The sequence below is a fragment of the Panulirus ornatus genome, chromosome 58, assembly GCF_036320965.1.
Source record: "Panulirus ornatus isolate Po-2019 chromosome 58, ASM3632096v1, whole genome shotgun sequence".
NCBI lineage: Eukaryota > Metazoa > Arthropoda > Malacostraca > Decapoda > Palinuridae > Panulirus > Panulirus ornatus.
Window position 1 is genome coordinate 1,507,289 of NC_092281.1, and position 20,850 is coordinate 1,528,138.

A 20,850-nucleotide genomic window follows, 5' to 3' on the forward strand; every position below is an offset into this window, starting at 1 on the left:
TTATTTCTGTTGTATCAAGCTGAATATTTGCTCATTTTGTCCATTTGTTTACAAATTCATATAGTTCACCTCACAGAGCTGTGCATGCAGAACCTTAGTATGAAATCTGTTAATTTTCACATGCAGAACCTTAGTATGAAATCTGTTAATTTTCAGAAATTGTCTTGTAAAGACAACTTCAAATATGTAATGATTATAAGAATGTTGATCAATAGTGTCACAGTACATTTCAGTTTATTATAATTATCTTGATAAAGCATGTGCACCTAAATTACTCACATTTTTCATTTTAACATGATTTGTCACAATATATAGCAATGCCAGCTGGCCATGAGCTGCAGGGTGCCAATATTGCTCTTGCCTTGCTGTCCACTTCATCAGTTTTCTCCTAGTATTAAAAAAAGTAAGGGATTGTTTGGTACTCTTATATTTTTACACTTCCCCTTGACCCAATCACTACTATGCCTATGTGTCCAGCAAGTACTCCCGCTATGTGAGCCTGTTCAAGATATTGTGTAAACTTGATTGTGGGTCAAGTGCTTCAGCTGTTGCTGGTCATTATAATGTTGATATGACTAGTATTTGGATCATAAAGGGGGAGTCAAGGAGCCTTGTTCCTCTGGTAATGGTTGGGAAGGTGAGGAGCCTTGTTCCTTGGGTACTGTTGGAGGGGGTGAAGAGCCTTCTTCCTCAGGTGCTTGTGGAGGAGGCAAATAGCCTTATTCCCCAGGTACTGCTGGAAGAGGTGAGGAGCCTTGTTCCTCAGGTACTGGTGGGGGGTTGTTTGGGAGTCTTGTTCCTCATGTATTGGTTGGGGAGATGAGGAGCCTTTTTCCATTGGAACTAATGTGGGAGGTGATGAGTCCTGTTCCTTAGATACCGTTGGGGGAGAATGAAGAGCCATGTTCCTCATTTGCTGGTGGGGGCATTGATTTACTAGATAATACTCTCTAGCATCTACTTTGGGGTTGGCCACATTTCTATGCAAGTGGGCTATTTTTAAATATTTTGCCCATCTAGAAGGCCATAGTGAGTGTGTGTGTGTATTTAGCAGCTGAATGAACAATATTTGATTAGTAAATAGAATAGATTCATAACTTTAAAGGTATTTCTGTTATATTGATAGAAAACTTCATAATATAATCATGTAATTTATAACTGTATATTGGTTCAAAACCACATAGCTGTATTTATTGCAAACTTCTAAAGAAACTTTGGGTCTCCAGAAATATTAGTGTGATGCATGGCACTGATGTGTCTTGAGAATGTTGTCAAAATCAATTTTCATCATTGAACAGGTAATGTGCAGTCTGTTGGTTAAGTGAACATCAGTAAGAATGCTCTGACCATTATGTTTAACAGTATTCATTTTTGAAAATAACTTTCCACATATGTAAGTACTGAGGAAGACATGTATTATCCTCAGTGCATGTGAAATTAGCTCAGGGTACATATGTGATACACATACAACTTGTAAAATTCAAGTAATTCAACATCTCTAAATTAGTTCTAAAGTATATTGTTGCACTACAAATTTATGAGTTCCAATTGTAACGCTTCAGGAGCTGTGTCAACATAAACGAAAAATGGAGATGCAAATACTTGTCATTCCATTTCAAGAACATGTAGATTGGCAAATCTTGAATCAGATTCTTCTTTAAAGCCCATCCATCATCTTTATATTTAGTTACACTATATTTGACGGTAGCAAGTGCTGTAAAGTGTACTGCATTGTTTTTGGATAATTGATTTTCCTATAAACATAGCTTATTTTTGAAACCTTTGATATGATCAACAAGATTGTCAACACGCTGATCTTTTCTTTGAAGCTTAACCTATAAGTCATTGAGATGAGAAGTCAAATCTACTAAAAGCCAATTATTCCTGGATAATACCCCTATTAGCTTCCCTTATGTATCCATAAACATTTTTATCTTATCAAGAATGTCATAATACCTTCTTATTACATTTCCTCTGCTTTGCAGTGATAGGTGATATTGTGGCATTTGGAACCAAGGTCACTTAAGAATTCTTTAAACGCCCAGTGATAAAGAGCATGTGCTCTAATGTAGTTGACAGTAGAAATGAAAAGTAGCATTACATGATTCACTTTGATTTGTTTAGTGCACAAGTTTTCATGGTATATAATGCAGTACAAAAATGAAAAGTGGCATTACATGATTCACTTTGATTTGTTTAGTGCACAAGTTTTCTTGGTATATAATGCAGTACAAAACAACTACTAAAGGAGTGTAGGTGTGGTTGGTTGGAAATCCTCCCTTCTTGTATTACTTTCCAGAGGAAGGAACAGCAAGGAGCCAAGTGAGGACTTTCCCTCTAAGGCTTAGTTACCAACCCATGATGCTACCTTGTGCATGCTGGAAATGGCAAGTATGTGTGAAAAACTGGAGGAAGTGAAGTGCATTAGATATCTGGGAGTGGACTTAGCAGTGGATGGAACCGTGGAAGCTGAAGTGAGTCACAGGGTGGGGGAAGGGGCTGAGGTTCTGGGAGCATTGAAGAATGTGTGGAAGGTGAGAACATTATCTCGGAGAGCAAAAATGGGTATGTTTGAAAGAATAGTTGTTCCAACAATGTTATAGGGTTGTGAGGCATGGGCTATAGATAGGGTTGTGCGGAGGAGGGTGGATGTGTTGGAAATGAAATGTTTGAGGACAATATGTGGTGTGAGGTGGTTTGACCAAGTAAGTAGTGAAAGGGTAAGAGACATGTGTGGTAATAAAAAGAGTGTGGTTGAGAGAGCAGAAGAGGGTGTGTTCAAATGCTTTAGACACATGGAGAGAATGATTAAGGCAAGAATGACAAAGAGGATATATGTGTCAGAGGTGGAGGGAAAAAGGAGAAGTGGAAGATCAAATTGGAGGTGGAAGGATGGAGTGAAAAAGATTTTGAGCAATTGGGGTCTGAACACACAGGAGGGTGAAAAGCGTGCTGGGAAGAGAGTGAAATGGAATGATGTGGTATACCTGGGTCGATGTGCTGTCAGTGGATTGAACCTGGGCATGTGAAGTGTCTGGGGTAAATCATACATACATAAATGCTCACACACACATATACATACACATACACGGACATTACATACATACACATGTACATATTCATGCTTGCCTTCATCCATTCTGTCGCTACCCACCCCACTCTGAAAAACAGCATCGCTATCCCCTGCTTCAGCGTGGTAGCACCAGGAAAACAGACAAAAAAGGCCACATTTGTTTAGACTTAAGTCTCTAGCCATCATGTGTTGAGATGGATTTGTTTAGGGGTTCAGTTGCCCATGCCATCTCAACTGACATAAGAAAAATTAGCAACACATAATCACTTGCATGCCTTTTTAATGGGCAACTGAGGCACAACAGAGTAGCAAAATCAGGACAGGTGGTGAGTGTAGAGTCAGAACATGTGCATAACATGGTTGAGATTGGTACCATCTTGAACAAAGCTTTGTATTTAGCACAGACTTCAATTTGTATATAGAATTGAAGCAAAAGTGAAGATGAAAATTGGTTTTCATTATCCTTTTTTTTTTCATTATGGTAATGCACATCACTTTCAATCACATTTACTTAAGGCTCCACACTTGAATAATGAAAATATTAAGCACTCACAGGATGGATGAAATTTCTTGGTGGGCTGGATGTGGCCTGTGGGCTGTAATTTGGTTACTCCTGATCTAGAGCAATGTTTGGTCTGTATTCCATCAAAAATCCAGTGATAATTCCATTTTATGAATTACATTATTCGAAATCATGTACAAGATAATGGTTTATTAAATACAGAGGTTGTGAGATCCTGTATGTCATATGATGGTGCTTGAAATTCAGTCATCACTTGTTCTTCAAGGCATCTCTTAAGGAATCCAAATTGTAACATCAGTTTATGGGCCTTGATTAACAAGTGATGCCAAGATCTGCCCTGGCCCGACAATTGTTGCAGTTGTTTGGTTGACCATTTGACAATTTTCAAAACAGCATTTTGAAGAAACATGTTGAACTAAAGAAGATGAAATGGAGGAGGCCTTTCCCATTTCAAGAGAGAAGAAGCATGCCTTTCAAATGGCTGTACCTACACAAAGGAAGAACTGTATGTTGGACTACTGCTATTCTAGATTAAGAAGTGAACGAAGTACACTTCAAAAGCCATCTCATTGAAAACAGTGATTGGACTAAGAACATAAACCCTTCCTGTGTGGTATACCTGTCCAATAAACAACTGGACAAGGATTCTTTGTGTGCCCTAGGCTATGGATTAAGTTTTGTGTGCTCTAACAAGGAAGCCAACTGCGTTATCACAAAATATTTTTGTAATTTAGAAAAGTACAGTAAATTATCTAATGATGAAATTAACATCTGTAAAGGTTTAATGTATGCCAGTTTGTCAAAACCAGTGGATCTTACATGTCCTAAAAGGTTTATAAGAGCTATCAGTGATTTGAAAATAAAATGATATACATATTACTAAGGCCGATAAGGCTAACACAGGTGTGATTATGAACAAAAGGGATTATTTATCTAAAATGAATGATCTTTTAAGTGATGACACAACATACTTAAAACTCAGTAAGAATCCCCTAGAAGCAGTTGATTCTCATTTTGATATAAAGAACTGAAGTTGTTGAAAGATAAAGGGTCTCTTATCAAAAGTTTTTCATTTTTGTCCCCTTCAATACCATATATGTATGGACTTATCAAAACACATAAACCAAATTTTCGAGGAGGACTCATCGTGAGTTCAGTAGACTCTGTCGTATAAATTGTCAAAGTGGTTAGTTTCTTTATTAAGCCCATTAGTGGGTAAGATATCAAATTTTAATATCATGTACAATGTAGATTTAGTTAACAATCTTAATGATATCAACTGATTTTTTTTCAAACTGGTTAGTTTTGATGTTTTATCTCTTCACAAAAGTTCCAGTTGATGACCTTTTAGAATATTTAATTGAAGTCTTGAATAATATTTATTTACCTGTTTCAAAGTCTATTTTTATTTAATGGATGAAGTTGTGTGTGAAAGACTGTGTATTTCAATTTAATAGAGAATAATATGCTGAGAAATTTGGTATGGCAATGGGTAACCCTCTTTTACTTGTATTAAGTGATCTTTACATGGAACTCTGAATCAAAGTTACTAAAGGATATCTTACCCTCTAATGCAGTTTGGTTTAGGTATGTAGATGATGATCTTTATGTTTGCCCAACAAATGAAAATTAGAAAAAATTTCTCCCTTAATTTAGTACCTTCCATCAACTTTACTGTAGAAATGGAAAATAATTGTGTTACCATTTTTAGATTGCATGATTCATATGGATGGAAAGAAGTTTAGCATATACAGAAAATCTACCAATGTATGCTCATATATTCATTATTCCTCAGCTCAACATGACTGAGTTAAATTTTCATAATTCCAGTCTTTGTTCTTTTAGACATTACATTTATGCAGTCCAGAGCTTATTGATGGTGAGTTTGTGAAGATATGTTCTATTAGATCCAAATTTAAGTATCCTAGACTTTTCATTGATAAACCTCTTAAGTTGGCAAAGAAAACATTTTATAGAGTTAAACTCAAACTTTCCCTTGACACCAAGAACCTTTTAGTTCTCCCTTTTAGTAATGATTTAACTTTACTTCCCATGTTGCTTAAATCCTTTGATAGAAATGTTGTCTTCAGCAACAACAATACTATAAAGAATATTCCACCGGATGCATTTAAAGAGTACCATGTAAAAACTGTGATAAGTTTTATGTTGGGCAGACTGTTAAGGATCTTTCTGTTAGACGTAAGCAACATAAGTATAGTATAAGAATGGGACAAGAATCAAATGCCTTGTTTAATCATGTTAGAAATTATGATCATTGTATTGACTGGAGTAATGCCATATCAGTTATTAACTGTGATAAGTTTTATGTTGGGCAGACTGTTAAGGATCTTTCTGTTAGACTTAAGCAACATAAGTATAGTATAAGAATGGGACAAGAATCAAATGCCTTGTTTAATCATGTTAAAAATTATGATCATTGTATTGACTGGAGTAATGCCATCTCAGTTATTAACTCTAGCTCTTCTACCACAAGAAATATCATTGAATCTTCTATTATTGAATACTGAAAGAATTGTAACATTAATATAAGTGAAGGTCTGTACAAATTGGATAGCTTTATTGTTGATAGAATTTGTAAACTGTTCCTGTTCCCATGATAAATGTCATGATATGCATGTTGCCAGACTTGAATGCACCTGACCTCCATTCAGGTAGTCACTTGTTTACCAAATGGCATCCTAGCTACATCTCTTCTTTCTGTATCGACTGACTGTTATGTTTCTTTCCTGTATCTCCCCTGATGATGTGATCATAACACGAAAGTGCACTTGGTAACTTATCGTGTTTCATTTCCCTGTGGTAAGGATGGAATTTATTTGATCACATACTTGATTGTGATCTCTCCCAGTAATATATATATATTTTTTTCATATTTTTTTTTATTTTGCTTTGTCGCTGTCTCCTGCATTTGCGAGGTAGCGCAAGGAAACAGATGAAAGAAATGGCCCAAGGATGTGTGGATCAGGTGTCTGCTTTGAAGAATGTACGTGAGAAGTACTTTGAAAAACAGATGGATTTGTATGTAGCATCTATGGATCTGGAGAAGGCTTATGCTAGAGTTGATAGAGATGCTCTGTGGAAGGTATTAAGAGTATATGGTGTGGGAGGTAAATTGTTAGAAGCAGTGAAAAGTTTTTATCGAGGATGTAAGGCATGTGTACAAGTAGGAAGAGAGGAAAATGATTGGTTCCCAGTGAATGTCGGTTTGTGGCAGGGGTGTGTGATGTCTCCATGGTTGTTTTATTTGTTTATGGATGGGGTTGTTAAGGAGGTGAATGCAAGAGTTTTGGAGAGAGGGGCAAATATGCAATCTGTTGTGGATGAGAGGGCTTGGGAAGTGTCATTTGTTGTTTGCTGATGATACAGTGCTGGTGGCTGATTCAGATGAGAAACTGCAGAAGCTGGTGACTGAGTTTGGTAAAGTGTGTGAAAGACGAAAGCTGAGAGAAATGTGAATGAGAGCAAGGTTATTTGGTACAGTGGGGTTGAGGGACAAGTAAATTGGGAGGTAAATTTGAATGGAGAAAAACTGGAGGAAGTTAAGTGTTTTAGATATCTGAGAGTGGATTTGGCAGCGGATGGAACCATTGAAGCGGAAGTGAGTCATAGGGTGGGGGAGGGGGTAAAGGTTCTGGGAGTGTTGAAGAATGTGTGGAAGGTGAGAATGTTATATCAGAAAGAAAAAATAGGTATGTTTGAAGGAATAGTGGTTTCAACAATGTTTTATGGTTGTGAGGCATGTGCTATAGATAGGGCTGTCTGGAGGAGGGTGAATGAGTTGGAAATGAGATGTTTGAGGATAATATGTTGTGTGAGGTGGTTTGATCGAGTAAGTAATGAAAGGGTAAGAGAGATGTTTGGTAATAAAAAGAGTTTGGTTGAGAGAGCAGAAGAGGGTGTATTGAAGTGTTTTGGTCGCATGGAGAGAATGAGTGAGAAAATATTGACAAAGTTTATATGTGTCATAGGTTTAGGGAACGAGGAGAAGTGGGAGATGAAATTGGAGGTGGAAGGATGAAGTGAAAAAAGATTTTGAGCGATAGGGGCCTGAACATACAGGAGGGTGAAAGGCATGCAAGGAATAGAGTGAATTGGAATGATGTGGTGTAACGGGGTCGACGTGCTGTCAGTGGATTGAACCAGGGCATGTGAAGCATCTGGGGTAAACCATGGAAAGGTTTTTGGGGCCTGGATGGGGAAAGGGAGCTATGGTTTTGGTGCTTTACACATGACAGCTAGAGACTGAATGTGAATGAATGTGGCCTTTTTTTGTCTGTTTTCCTGGCGCTACCTTGCTGAAGCAGGGGATAGGGATGCTGTTTTCCTGTGGGGTGGGGAAGCAACAGGAATGGAGAAAGGCAAGCAAGTATGAATATGTACATGTGTATGTATGTCTGCGTATGTGTATGTATATGTTGATATATATATGGGCGTTTATGTATATAAATTTGTATATATGAGTGGATGGGCCATTCTTCGTCTGTTTCCTGATGCTACCTTGCTGACATGGGAAACAGAGATTATGTATAATAAATGAATGGATAAACAGATATGTGTGTATGTATGTATGTGTGTATGATAAATATGACAAAAGGTGAGAGTAAATGAAGCAAGGAGTGCAAATTAGGTGTGAGGAATTGGAGATGTTTAGGGAAATAGCTCTGGCATGTACAAGAGAAGTGTGTGGCATACAGAAGTTTGATGGGCAGGTGAGAATGGGTAGTGAGATGAAGTAAAGTTGCTAGTGAAAGAGAAAAGAAAGGTGTGTGAGTAGTACTGACAGGGAAGGAGTGCAAATGCCTGTGAGATGTACAAGAGAAAGTGGCAGGAGGTTAACTGGAAGTTGAAGGTGTTGAAAAAGAGGGCAGATGAGAGTATGGGATAGGCATTATCAATAAACTTCAGGGCGAATAACATGTTTTGTGAGGAGGTTAATAGAGTGAGAAAAAAAAGTATAAATGGGAACATCATTGAAAGGGGCAGATTGAGAGGTGGTAATACGTAGTGATGAGTTGGAGGAGATGCAGTGAGCATTTTGAAGGTTTGTTGAATGTGTTTGATGGAAGGATGACAGATTTAGGGTATTTGAGTTGTTTAGGTAGGCAAAGTTAGAGGTATGGAAAGTGTGTATAGGTGTAAGTATTGAAGTGAAGAAAGATTAATGGAGTGTAATCCTTCCAATGCTGACCTATGCAGCCAAAACATAGACATAGAATCCAGGCTGTGGAAATGAGCTTGTTAAGGGGAGCATGTGGTATGACTAGGTAGAATGAAGAAAGATATGAGGGAACATATAAAAGATTTGGTATGGCAAGAATTGTAAGGTAATGAATTGTGGAGTGGTAGAGTGGGTGAAACATAATACTTTGAGTTGGTTTGGGCTTTTGGAAAGAATGCAAGATGGGAAGTTTACAAGGAGAGTGTATGATATTATTATTAAAGGGTTTGGTGTGAGAGGAAGACCACTTGTGACATGGGGAAATAAGAGTGGAAGAGTTTTGGAATGGGAGAAAGGGTGGAAGAATGCTTGGAATTGTGTATGCAAGTGAGTCATGTAAGGATTGATAAGTGGGGACTCTTTTGCCATGGCCACCCCTTAATGGGAGTTCTTGGTGGGAACAGGCATCACAGATAGATATATAGGTAGAAAAGTAGTTTTGTGAAGAGAGGTGGTGAAAGCCTTACATAAGATGAAATGTGGCAGTGCAGTAGGAGTGGATGGTATTATAGTTGAATTTCTTAAGAAAGGTGATGACTGTGTTTTTGATTGGTTGGTTTAAGTTGGTTTGTTAGGATTTTCACCGTTAGGATTTTCACTCAATATATGGGTCATGGTGAGGTGGTAGAGGATTAGTGAAATGTAAGTGCCATTGTTTCAAGGCAGAGGGAACAGAGTTGGTGAGTTATATGGTAGCACGATGATTGCAAGGGTGAAAGCATGTACAGAGCATCAGATTGGGGAGGAACGGTGTGGTTTCAGGAGTGGTAGAGGTCATGCAGATAAGATGTTTGCTTTGAAGAATGGGTGTGAAATACATAGAGAAACAGAAGAATTTGTATGTGGCATTTATGGCTTGGAAAAAAGCATATAATAGGGTTGGTACAGATATGGCGTGGTAGGAAAGCTAACAGTAGCAGTGAGAAGGTTTTGTCAAGAGTGTAAGGCAATGGGTACAGTAGAAAGAGAGGAGAGTGAGTGGTTCCAGGTGAAGGTTAGTGTGTGGCTAGGGTGTGTAATGTCATCATGGCTGTTTAATTTATTTATGGATGGGGTTGTGAGAGAGGTGAATGCAAGAGTCTTGGCAAGGGAGGTGAGAATGCAGTCTGTAGAGGGTGATGGTGCCAGAGAAGTTTGACTTCAAACTTTTTTCAAACTTTTTAGTGTCACTATAAAAAATGTTTTAATCTGGGAGAGTCATGTCAATACTATCTTCAAATCTTCTTTGTACCATATCTACCTTCTCCACCAACTGAGATTACTAGGTGCTTATTCCGTCTTCATTCTACCTAAGCTCACTTATGCCTCCCCATGCCTGGTTTTCCGTACTTACTGCCACACAGAGGGACCAGCTAGAAAAAGTGCAGAAAAGAGCATGCAGAATCACCCTGGGCCCATCTTACACCTCTGTGTGATTAACCAACTCTGGCACCTCATATGGCATTTTGGCAATAAACTATTGACATCCCCATCACCGAGACCTCTTCTCTCTTGATGACCCACCCTAGTGGACCGGCGTTCATCACCACAATCGACTCGTACCAATCAGAGCTCTTACAGACAGATATAGGAACGGTCCTACACCTACCATTGTGAACATTACATACAGTTCTGAACAATTATATAGCTAAACAAGTAAACAGCTGAGTTTTCACTTAGGTTATGAATCATGTCATATGTAATATATTACTGTAAGAATTCATCACCTAATGTTCAGCTAATTATCACCTAGTGCATAATTATCTCTTAGTGGATAGTGTATATACCACAGTATTTGCTCAGTAAAACTTCCTTTACATGTGCCACTTTGACTTTGTAGAATGTAGTGTTGGGCACACTTTTAAATTTGATAAGAGTTTTTTTTTCTATGGCCATTTTGGGTGTAGAATATGAATCTGGTGGAATTTTTCCTAGGATAACACCCTAAGTGGGTAGAATGCAAAAATTCAAAATGGCAGCCAAAGTTGTCCATTCTTCACAACTAGTATGTTCTTTTTTTATTATGTCTTGTAATGTCTTTTCTTATATTTTAGGGTTTGCTGGTATCATGATACATTTATATGGATACTGAGCATCAGGGCAGCCATGGGAATACAAAAGAGAAAAATCACTAATGTCAAAATTTTGACATTTTTACATGAACAGTAAACAATACACAACACAGACATTTGTCATATGCTACTCATCCTATTACTCCAGCCTCATGTAACATATTAACAACTCTTAAACAGTCAGGACACAGTTTATAGGGGATTTCTACATTTACACAAGATTGTCTTCAGGTTTCACAGCATTCCTTATTGATGTTCTCAATTCTTCAATAGTGAATTCTTTCATACATAATGATTGAAACCATCTGAACATTTCATTCTTCTCTTCTGTCATATGTCATGTGTAATTGTAGCTCAAAGGTAACTCACTTTTGCAAGGAGCTGTTACAGTCTGCACTATTATACCTGCTAAATCTCCAGCACTTACTTTACTTACTTTGTAATCTGTGAAGCACTGAAGTTGCATCACTTACTTTGTAATCTGGCAAGCACAAAACTGTGCATCATCCTGGTGTATCACCAAGTTTCTTACCACTTTCCCCAACCTTGACTTTGAGGAATAAATCACTGTGTGTCAGAGGAGCAGCCACTACTTGGCAGTTTGTTAGTAATACTTCATGTAATCACCGATGGCTCCGTAGGAGTAGCAGTTAATAAATCAAAATCTTCATCATGATCTGTGCTCAGTACTTCATCTTCACTTTGCAACAAAAAACTGCATTTTGCTCCCCTGGATTCATGCTCTCTCTTTATTGCTCCCTATTTGATATGTTTCTCTTATCTCTTCTTTTTTTCATGACAATGAGACTGTAGACTGACAAGTTGCTTTATAGCTTCCATAGCATTTGTCTTGATTGAAAGCATCATCTTTTGCAGTCCTTTTAATGCCAAACTATTCTTCTTGTTTAGCTTGATATAGTGAATTCCCTATTCTTACATCATATGCATTTCTTGTCTTTTTTTTTTTCATTTAAACTTTGTACCTTCTTCTTCATCTATTTTCTTGTGCTTTTTTTTTGTTGCTCACCTGCTTTCAGAAATTTTCGAAAATTTCTTAGTCATTCTTTATTTTTTGTCCAACTGCACTGTTGTGCATTAGATAAACATTTTTACTGATTCAGAGTCTTCACAGTTCTTTAGCCACCTTTCTACTGCACTCAATCTCTGAGGTCTGCTTTTGTCTCTCTTATTTTACATAGATACAGCATACATCCTATGATGCTGTGCCCAGGTAAGTTACTTCCAGCTGTGAATTTATTCTCCGCCTAATATACTGTCGAATAATGTTTTCCTGACAATTTCACTATTTGCAGTTTGATATTCAGCAGCATGCATGGTCACAGTTCATGCCCTGGAGGAAAACAGTGCATAGTGAAATTATGTTCATGCCCTGGAGGAAAACAGTGCATACAGACATTAGGCACAATGATGAATCTAATTACACCTTGTCCGAACAAAAAAATAGATCAGATTTTTCTAATTCTTATGGAGAGTATTAGTAATGTATTTCTAAACTTACCATTAATCATCATTTTGACATCAGATTTGATATCAACAACCAATTAAGAAATGACATGTTAAAGAACAATAAGTAAAAATGTCACATAGTAGTGGGAAAAAAATGGTCAATTTTGGCTGCCGTTTTGAATTTTTGCTTTCAGCTAACCTATCATCATAGGTAAAAAATTCCAGCAGATTCGTTTTCTACAAAATTGGCTTTAGAAATTGCTTGTTTCCAAAAATTCTCGGAAGTATGCCTCACCCAAGTAGATGTACCTCACTTGTGCTTGTCCAGAGTGTGAAAATATCCAGCTGCACCTTGATTTTAAGCCTTTTTATAATTAGTTAACTAGTTACAACAATGACTTTCCAGTTCTGTGATGTCTGTAGTACTTCAGTTGTGTACTTTCAACCAAATAGCTGCCTAAATTCAATGAACCATTGTTTATGTATTTATTATTCATATTGTATCTTCAGCAAAATATTTCATCCAGTGCTGAATGGTTTTGAATATCTGAAGTTGTGCAGATAGTATGTAGTCACATTGTTCAGGGAAAATTTGCTTGCACCATTTTTTTTTATGAAGTTATGATATGAGTAAGACTAAAAGAATATTTTCTAATTGCAGGCTGGGAGCAGCGTGAGTAGTGGAACAAGTGAGGTGTGGTTCGGCTCCCTGGATGGTGATCCAGCTGGTCTGGAAGTCCTACCAGAGCTCTGGCCTCACTCTGAGAGTCCCACAGTAGTAGCTCATAGTCCATCACCCTCACACCACAGTCCTTCCTCTCCCCATCACAGCCCAACACCAAGTCACCACAGTCCTACAGTTTCCTGTCATAGTCCAGTGCCCACCAACCAGAGTCCCACTACTCAGCATCATCTCCTCCCATCCCAAGAAACAGACATCACTGGGCCTGCTTTGCACATTGTAAGTCAGGACTCCGAGTGGCACTCCTCATCCCCAAGAGACAACCCTAAGGAAGCTTTTTCATCTGTGATACCACTTCACCCTAGTGCCCTAAGTCCTCACACAGGCCCACTGAGGCCAGGAGTTGAGCAAGCTAGAATGAACACACAAAACTGTGTAATAACAGTAAACTCAGTCCCAAGGAAAGAAAAATTGCATAGTGGAAGAGTTTTTACTGAATTTTGTGCAAGTGATGAGGCATTTTATGATAAAAAATTTTGTATAAAGAATTCTGAAACAATGTTACAAGAGAATTATAGATTAAATGGTGTTTTAAGGAAAACTAAAGAAGCAGAAAATCCAACAGATACAGGTAACAGTGATTTTGAACGCATGGCTAGGGAAGGCTGTGTTTGGATCGACAAATTTGCATCATTATTTGTGAAACAAGTTATAGAGGAAGCTCTCTCCGTTAGCTCCTCTATAGGTTGGTCGATTAAGTGCTCAGGCCAGTGTCAGCGTGAACAGTGTCGGGAAGAATATCAGAGAAAAGAGAGCAGCTGGTGGACTGTGGGTGGAGGTAAAGGTAATCGTAAGTCTAGTATCCCACTTTTAGGGTTGTCTTGTGGGAGTCCTGGTTTGTGCTGGACTCCAGAGCTGCCCTACAGTCCTTCTCACAGACCACACTCCAGATCTTCTTTGGGCTCCAGCCTTTCCTTTTCCCATGATTCGTTGGTAAGCTCCGGCCCTCGCATGGACGACTCTCACCTCATCACCGGCGCTGTGTCACACGATGCCTTGCTCTTTCCTACTTCCAAAACCTCCCACAGTGATGTAAGTGACATTTATAATGTGCCACTGGATGGAGATATCTATGCAGTGCCAGTAGATGTAGTGAAGCCTAAGGAAGGACAAATATTACACCCAAAGGCCATTATGCATCAACCTAAAAAAAGACATCACAGGAGACATGCAAAGAACAATGCCAGTGCTAGTGCTAGTGTTTTAAATGACAACAGTTCAAAAAAAGTGGGTAGTTCTGATCATGTTAGTGGCAGCAGACAATTCAAAGAAAGTAGTGTGACCAGAAGTAGACAACACTCTGGCCAGTCAGTCACATCTGTAAGTGGTGATTTGCTGAGAGTCAGTAAACGTCATAGTGTACCTAGTAACATTGGCTGTGCTCTAAGCATGACTCCTAAACATGGTGCAAGTAAAGAAAATCATGAGCCTATACACATGACTCTTGAAGAAGTTAGAAAATCTTTCCATGAGTCAGACGATACCATAAACTGTAGTAAAACTAATAGGGTTCAACATAGTCATAAAGGTGTTCATGAACAATCCAAAATATGCAGAATAATTCCATTTACTTCTGTGAAATCATGTAAAAGAAAAGATGGTTCAGAAAACCGTCTTGAGGATAACCGAAAGAAAGGCAGAAGTTTATCTAGTAATATTCGTAATACTTTAATTACAATATTTGGCCTCAAGAAAGGAACAAAATCCAGTGGCACCAGATTGAAAAGTGGGAGCTGTGTGGATACTGCAACTCAGGGATTTTCAGAAATTGCAGGCAACGGCACCACAACCCTTGTCTGCTCCCCCACCTCAGGTCCGCAACCCAACCATACAACCAACCATGCAACAACCACCATCACCAGAAACATTCACAATCAGCAGAACCACCACAGCAGCAATCATCGCCACTCTAATGGCATGAACACAGGTTTGTTGTCATGCCTGGGCAACTTAAGGGCAGAAACTGATGAACAGCCAGCTAAAACACCTACTGTACCCGTGCAAAGTACAGCACCATCTCGTTCTCCAGCCATTGTAACCAACCGAGCATTACCTCCTCTACCTTTACCCACCAGTGGAGAGGAGGACACCACTGCCAAAACAACTCAGACTGAATCAGGAGGAGAACGGAGAGAAGAGGAGGGCTGTGATTTTGCCTCAATAATTGAAAAAGTGAAAGATGTAAGTAAACACATTCCTGTGTTGGACTCTGATTTTCTTGTGGCAAATTTCCATTTAAATCTTGTACATATAGATGTCACCAAATATCTTTGAACATTTCATACATACCCACCTTTTTTGCATATCTTATGATTTGTCTCCACCTTTTCATTCTTTCCCATACTGTTCTGAGTACACTTTGGCTGAACTTTGTGGCATCATTTTTATCCTGAGTTAACTTGGGTCACTTATGTTTGGAAAATTATCATCATGAGATAACTTGTGTTGGGTTTCAGGTATGTTTTCTATCATTCCCGGCAAATGAGATCATACTAGGTATCATCACTTTCAATAGATTTACATCTGCAGATTACAGCACAGACAGGCTTCTCTCACAAGAGGTGCATACTTTTGCCACATTTTTGCTAATTTTTCCTGTTTTTTTCACCCCCATTTTGTTAAATGAAGATGAATGTGATAGCGATGACTATACAGACACACAGATTAAGCAAATACTTCATCGAATGAGGAGAAACGCTGCAGCTTGTGTAATCAAGCGCACAAAATCAGAGTGAAATATCTCTTGGAGGAAGTGCAGGTGAATTGTTTATTTCACCTTTTCCACTATTTTTCACCCTGAAAATGCTGAGTAATGGTGAATATCACAGTGAATACTATACAGATATTTGATAAGGATAATGCCTCAAGATTCTGTCAGCACTGACTCAAATAGTCTTGCTGATGCTATGAGGTTTTTCTTTACCTCTTATTGTTCAAGCCCAACTGTTTGCTTTACTGGTAATTACACTGTCAGTTATGCATGAATGTCAGAATACATAGCAGTATTTCTAAAGTTTCTTTTTTCTTTTTTGCAGCTGTCTCCCACGTTTGCGAGGTAGCGCAAGGAAACAGACGAAAGAAATGGCCCAACCCACCCCTATACACATGTATATACATACGTCCACACACACAGATGTACATACCTACACAGCTTTCCATGGTTTACCCCAGACGCTTCACATGCCCTGATTCAATCCACTGACAGCACGTCAACTCTGGTATACCACATCGATCCAATTCACTCTATTCCTTGCCCTCCTTTCACCCTCCTGCATGTTCAGGCCCCGATCACACAAAATCTTTTTCACTCCATCTTTCCACCTCCAATTTGGTCTCCCACTTCTCCTCGTTCCCTCCACCTCCGACACATATATCCTCTTGGTCAATCTTTCCTCACTCATTCTCTCCATGTGCCCATACCATTTCAAAACACCCTCTTCTGCTCTCTCAACCACGCTCTTTTTATTTCCACACATCTCTCTTACCCTTACGTTACTTACTCGATCAAACCACCTCACACCACACATTGTCCTCAAACATCTCATTTCCAGCACATCCATCCTCCTGTGCACAACTCTGTCCATAGCCCACGCCTCGCAACCATACAACATTGTTGGAACCACTATTCCTTCAAACATACCCATTTTTGCTTTCCGAGATAATGTTCTCGACTTCCACACATTCTTCAAGGCTCCCAGGATTTTCGCCCCCTCCCCCACCCTATGATCCACTTCCGCTTCCATGGTTCCATCCGCTGCCAGATCCACTCCCAGATATCTAAAACACTTTACTTCCTCCAGTTTTTCTCCATTCAGACTTACCTCCCAATTGACTTGACCCTCAACCCTACTGTACCTAATAACCTTGCTCTTATTCACATTTACTCTTAACTTTCTTCTTTCACACACTTTACCAAACTCAGTCACCAGCTTCTGCAGTTTCTCACATGAATCAGCCACCAGCGCTGTATCATCAGCGAACAACAACTGACTCACTTCCCAAGCTCTCTCATCCCCAACAGACTTCATACTTGCCCCTCTTTCCAAAACTCTTGCATTCACCTCCCTAACAACCCCATCCATAAACAAATTAAACAACCATGGAAACATCACACACCCCTGCCGCAAACCTACATTCACTGAGAACCAATCACTTTCCTCTCTTCCTACACGTACACATGCCTTACATCCTTGATAAAAACTTTTCACTGCTTCTAACAACTTGCCTCCCACACCATATATTCTTAATACCTTCCACAGAGCATCTCTATCAACTCTATCATATGCCTTCTCCAGATCCATAAATGCTACAAACAAATCCATTTGCTTTTCTAAGTATTTCTCACATACATTCTTCAAAGCAAACACCTGATCCACACATCCTCTACCACTTCTGAAACCACACTGCTCTTCCCAAATCTGATGCTCTGTACATGCCTTCACCCTCTCAATCAATACCCTCCCATATAATTTACCAGGAATACTCAACAAACTTATTCCTCTGTAATTTGAGCACTCACTCTTATCCCCTTTGCCTTTGTACAATGGCACTATACTCGCATTCCGCCAATCCTCAGGCACCTCACCATGAGTCATACATACATTAAATAACCTTACCAACCAGTCAATAATACAGTCACCCCCTTCTTTAATAAATTCCACTTCAATACCATCCAAACCTGCTGCTGTGCCGGCTTTCATCTTCCGCAAAGCTTTTACCACCTCTTCTCTGTTTACCAAATCATTTTCCCTAACCCTCTCACTCTGCACACCACCTCGACCAAAACACCCTATATCTGCCACTCTATCATCAAACACATTCAACAAACCTTCAAAATACTCACTCCATCTCCTTCTCACATCACCACTACTTGTTATCACCTCCCCATTTGCACCCTTCACTGAAGTTCCCATTTGCTCCCTTGTCTTATGCACTTTATTTACCTCCTTCCATAACATCTTTTTATTCTCCCTAAAATTTAACGATACTCTCTCACCCCAACTCTCATTTGCCCTCTTTTTCACCTCTTGCACCTTTCTCTTGACCTCCTGTCTCTTTCTTTTATACATCTCCCACTCAATTGCATTTTTTCCCTGCAAAAATCGTCCAAATACCTCTCTCTTCTCTTTCACTAATAATCTTACTTCTTCATCCCACCACTCACTATCCTTTCTAATCAACCCACCTCCCACTCTTCTCATGCCACAAGCATCTTTTGCACAATCCATCATTGATTCCCTAAATACATCCCATTCCTCCCCCACTCCCCTTACTTCCATTGTTCTCACCTTTTTCCATTCTGTACTCAGTCTCTCCTGGTACTTCCTCACACAAGTCTCCTTCCCAAGCTCACTTACTCTCACCACCCTCTTCACCCCAACATTCACTCTTCTTTTCTGAAAACCCATACAAATCTTCACCTTAGCCTCCACAAGATAATGATCAGACATCCCTCCAGTTGCACCTCTCAGCACATTAACATCCAAAAGTCTCTCTTTCGCGCACCTGTCAATTAACATGTAATCCAATAACGCTCTCTGGCCATCTCTCCTACTTACATACGTATACTTATGTATATCTTGCTTTTTAAACCAGGTATTCCCAATCACCAGTCCTTTTTCAGCACATAAATCTACAAGTTCTTCACCATTTTCATTTACAACACTGAACACCCATTTTTCTTCTTTCAAACTATTCGCCATTTCCCGCGTTAGCGAGGTAGCGTTAAGAACAGAGAACTGGGCCTTTAAGGGAATATCCTCACTGAACACCCATGTATACCAATTATTCCCTCAACTGCAACATTACTCACCTTTGCATTCAAATCACCCATCACTATAACCCGGTCTCGTGCATCAAAACCACTAACACACTCATTCAGCTGCTCCCAAAACATTTGCCTCTCATGATCTTTCTTCTCATGCCCAGGTGCATATGCACCAATAATCACCCATCTCTCTCCATCAACTTTCAGTTTTACCCATATCAATCGAGAATTTACTTTCTTACATTCTATCACATACTCCCACAACTCCTGTTTCAGGAGTACTGCTACTCCTTCCCTTGCTCTTGTCCTCTCACTAACCCCTGACTTTACTCCCAAGACATTCCCAAACCACTCTTCCCCTTTACCCTTGAGCTTCGTTTCACTCAGAGCCAAAACATCCAGGTTCCTTTCCTCAAACATACTACCTATCTCTCCTTTTTTCACATCTTGGTTACATCCACACACATTTAGACACCCCAGTCTGACCCTTCGAGGAGGATGAGCACTCCCCGCGTGACTCCTTCTTCTGTTTCCCATTTTAGAAAGTTAAAAAATTCAAGGAGGGGAGGATTTCTGGCCTCCCGCTCCCGTCCCCTCTAGTCGCCTTCTACGACACGCGAGGAATGCGTGGGAAGCATTCTTTCACCCCTATCCCCGGGGATAATATATATATATATATATATATATATATATATATATATATATATATATATATATATATATATATATATATATATATACATATATACATACACAAACATACACACGCACATATACACACACACACACATATACATATATATACATATGAAAAAAGTAAGAAATAATTTAGAAAACTGAAACTTCTAGCTTGAAATGAAATGAGAAAATGAATGTCATATAATGGTTCAACCTCTGGCTATGGAAAAGGGAAATGTATAATTTATTTTCTATCTTACAGTAATGAACTTGCCGACATGATAGTTGAAGGCACAAGCCACAGCAGCATGGAATAAAGGAAACAATATGTGTTATCCTGTAGAAGTAATGAAATAATATGGTTTATACATTTCTTCTATAATTTGTCATTTTCTTTATTATTTCTAATGTCTTTTATAATCTAAAGTTCACTAAGTTACGTTTTCTATTCTTTGACTAACAATTAATTTTGTATTCGTTGATATAACTTGAGACTCGCCGCAACTGTGTATTTCATTGTAATATTTTCCAAGATGTCAACGTTTCAGATTATGGTATTTCATGTGATAATCTTTCTATCTGTGTACATTCCAAAACTACATTAAAAAATTCTATGATTTTTGGAACATACTTTGATAAGAGTGAGTGCTCAAATTACAGAGGTATAAGTTTGTTGAGTATTCCTGGTAAATTATATGGGAGGGTATTGATTGAGAGGGTGAAGGCATGTACAGAGCATCAGATTGGGGAAGAGCAGTGTGGTTTCAGAAGTGGTAGAGGATGTGTGGGTCAGGTGTTTGCTTTGAAGAATGTATGTGAGAAATACTTAGAAAAGCAAATGGATTTGTATGTAGCATTTATGGATCTGGAGAAGGCATATGATAGAGTTGATAGAGATGCTCTGTGGAAGGTATTAAGAATATATGGTGTGGGAGGAAAGTTGTTAGAAGCAGTGAAAAGTTTTTATCGAGGATGTAAGGCATGTGTACGTGTAGGAAGAGAGGAGAGTGATTGGTTCTCGGTGAATGTAGGTTTGCGGCAGGGGTGTGTGATGTCTCCTTGGTTGTTTAATTTGTTTATGGATGGGGTTGTTAGGGAGGTAAATGCAAGAATTTTGGAAAGAGGGGCAAGTATGAAGTCTGTTGGGGATGAGAGAGCTTGGGAAGCGAGTCAGTTGTTGTTCGCTGATGATACAGCGCTGGTGGCTGATTCATGTGAGAAACTGCAGAAGCTGGTGACTGAGTTTGGTAAAGTGTGTGAAAGAAGAAAGTTAAGAGTAAATGTGAATAAAAGCAAGGTTATTAGGTACA

The 20,850-nt window shown here is 39.0% G+C and overlaps 1 protein-coding gene across 2 annotated transcripts in view; it reads left to right on the plus strand.

Annotated features, from left to right (window-relative positions):
* Socs16D (Suppressor of Cytokine Signaling at 16D) overlaps positions 1 to 20,850 on the plus strand; it is a 101,843-nt gene that overhangs the window by 60,569 nt on the left and 20,424 nt on the right. For both annotated transcript variants that reach the window (XM_071695798.1, XM_071695797.1), the window contains exon 4: positions 13,015 to 15,276. In XM_071695798.1, coding sequence (XP_071551899.1) covers positions 13,015 to 15,276 — 2,262 coding nt within the window. The remainder of the gene's footprint in view (positions 1 to 13,014; positions 15,277 to 20,850) is intronic.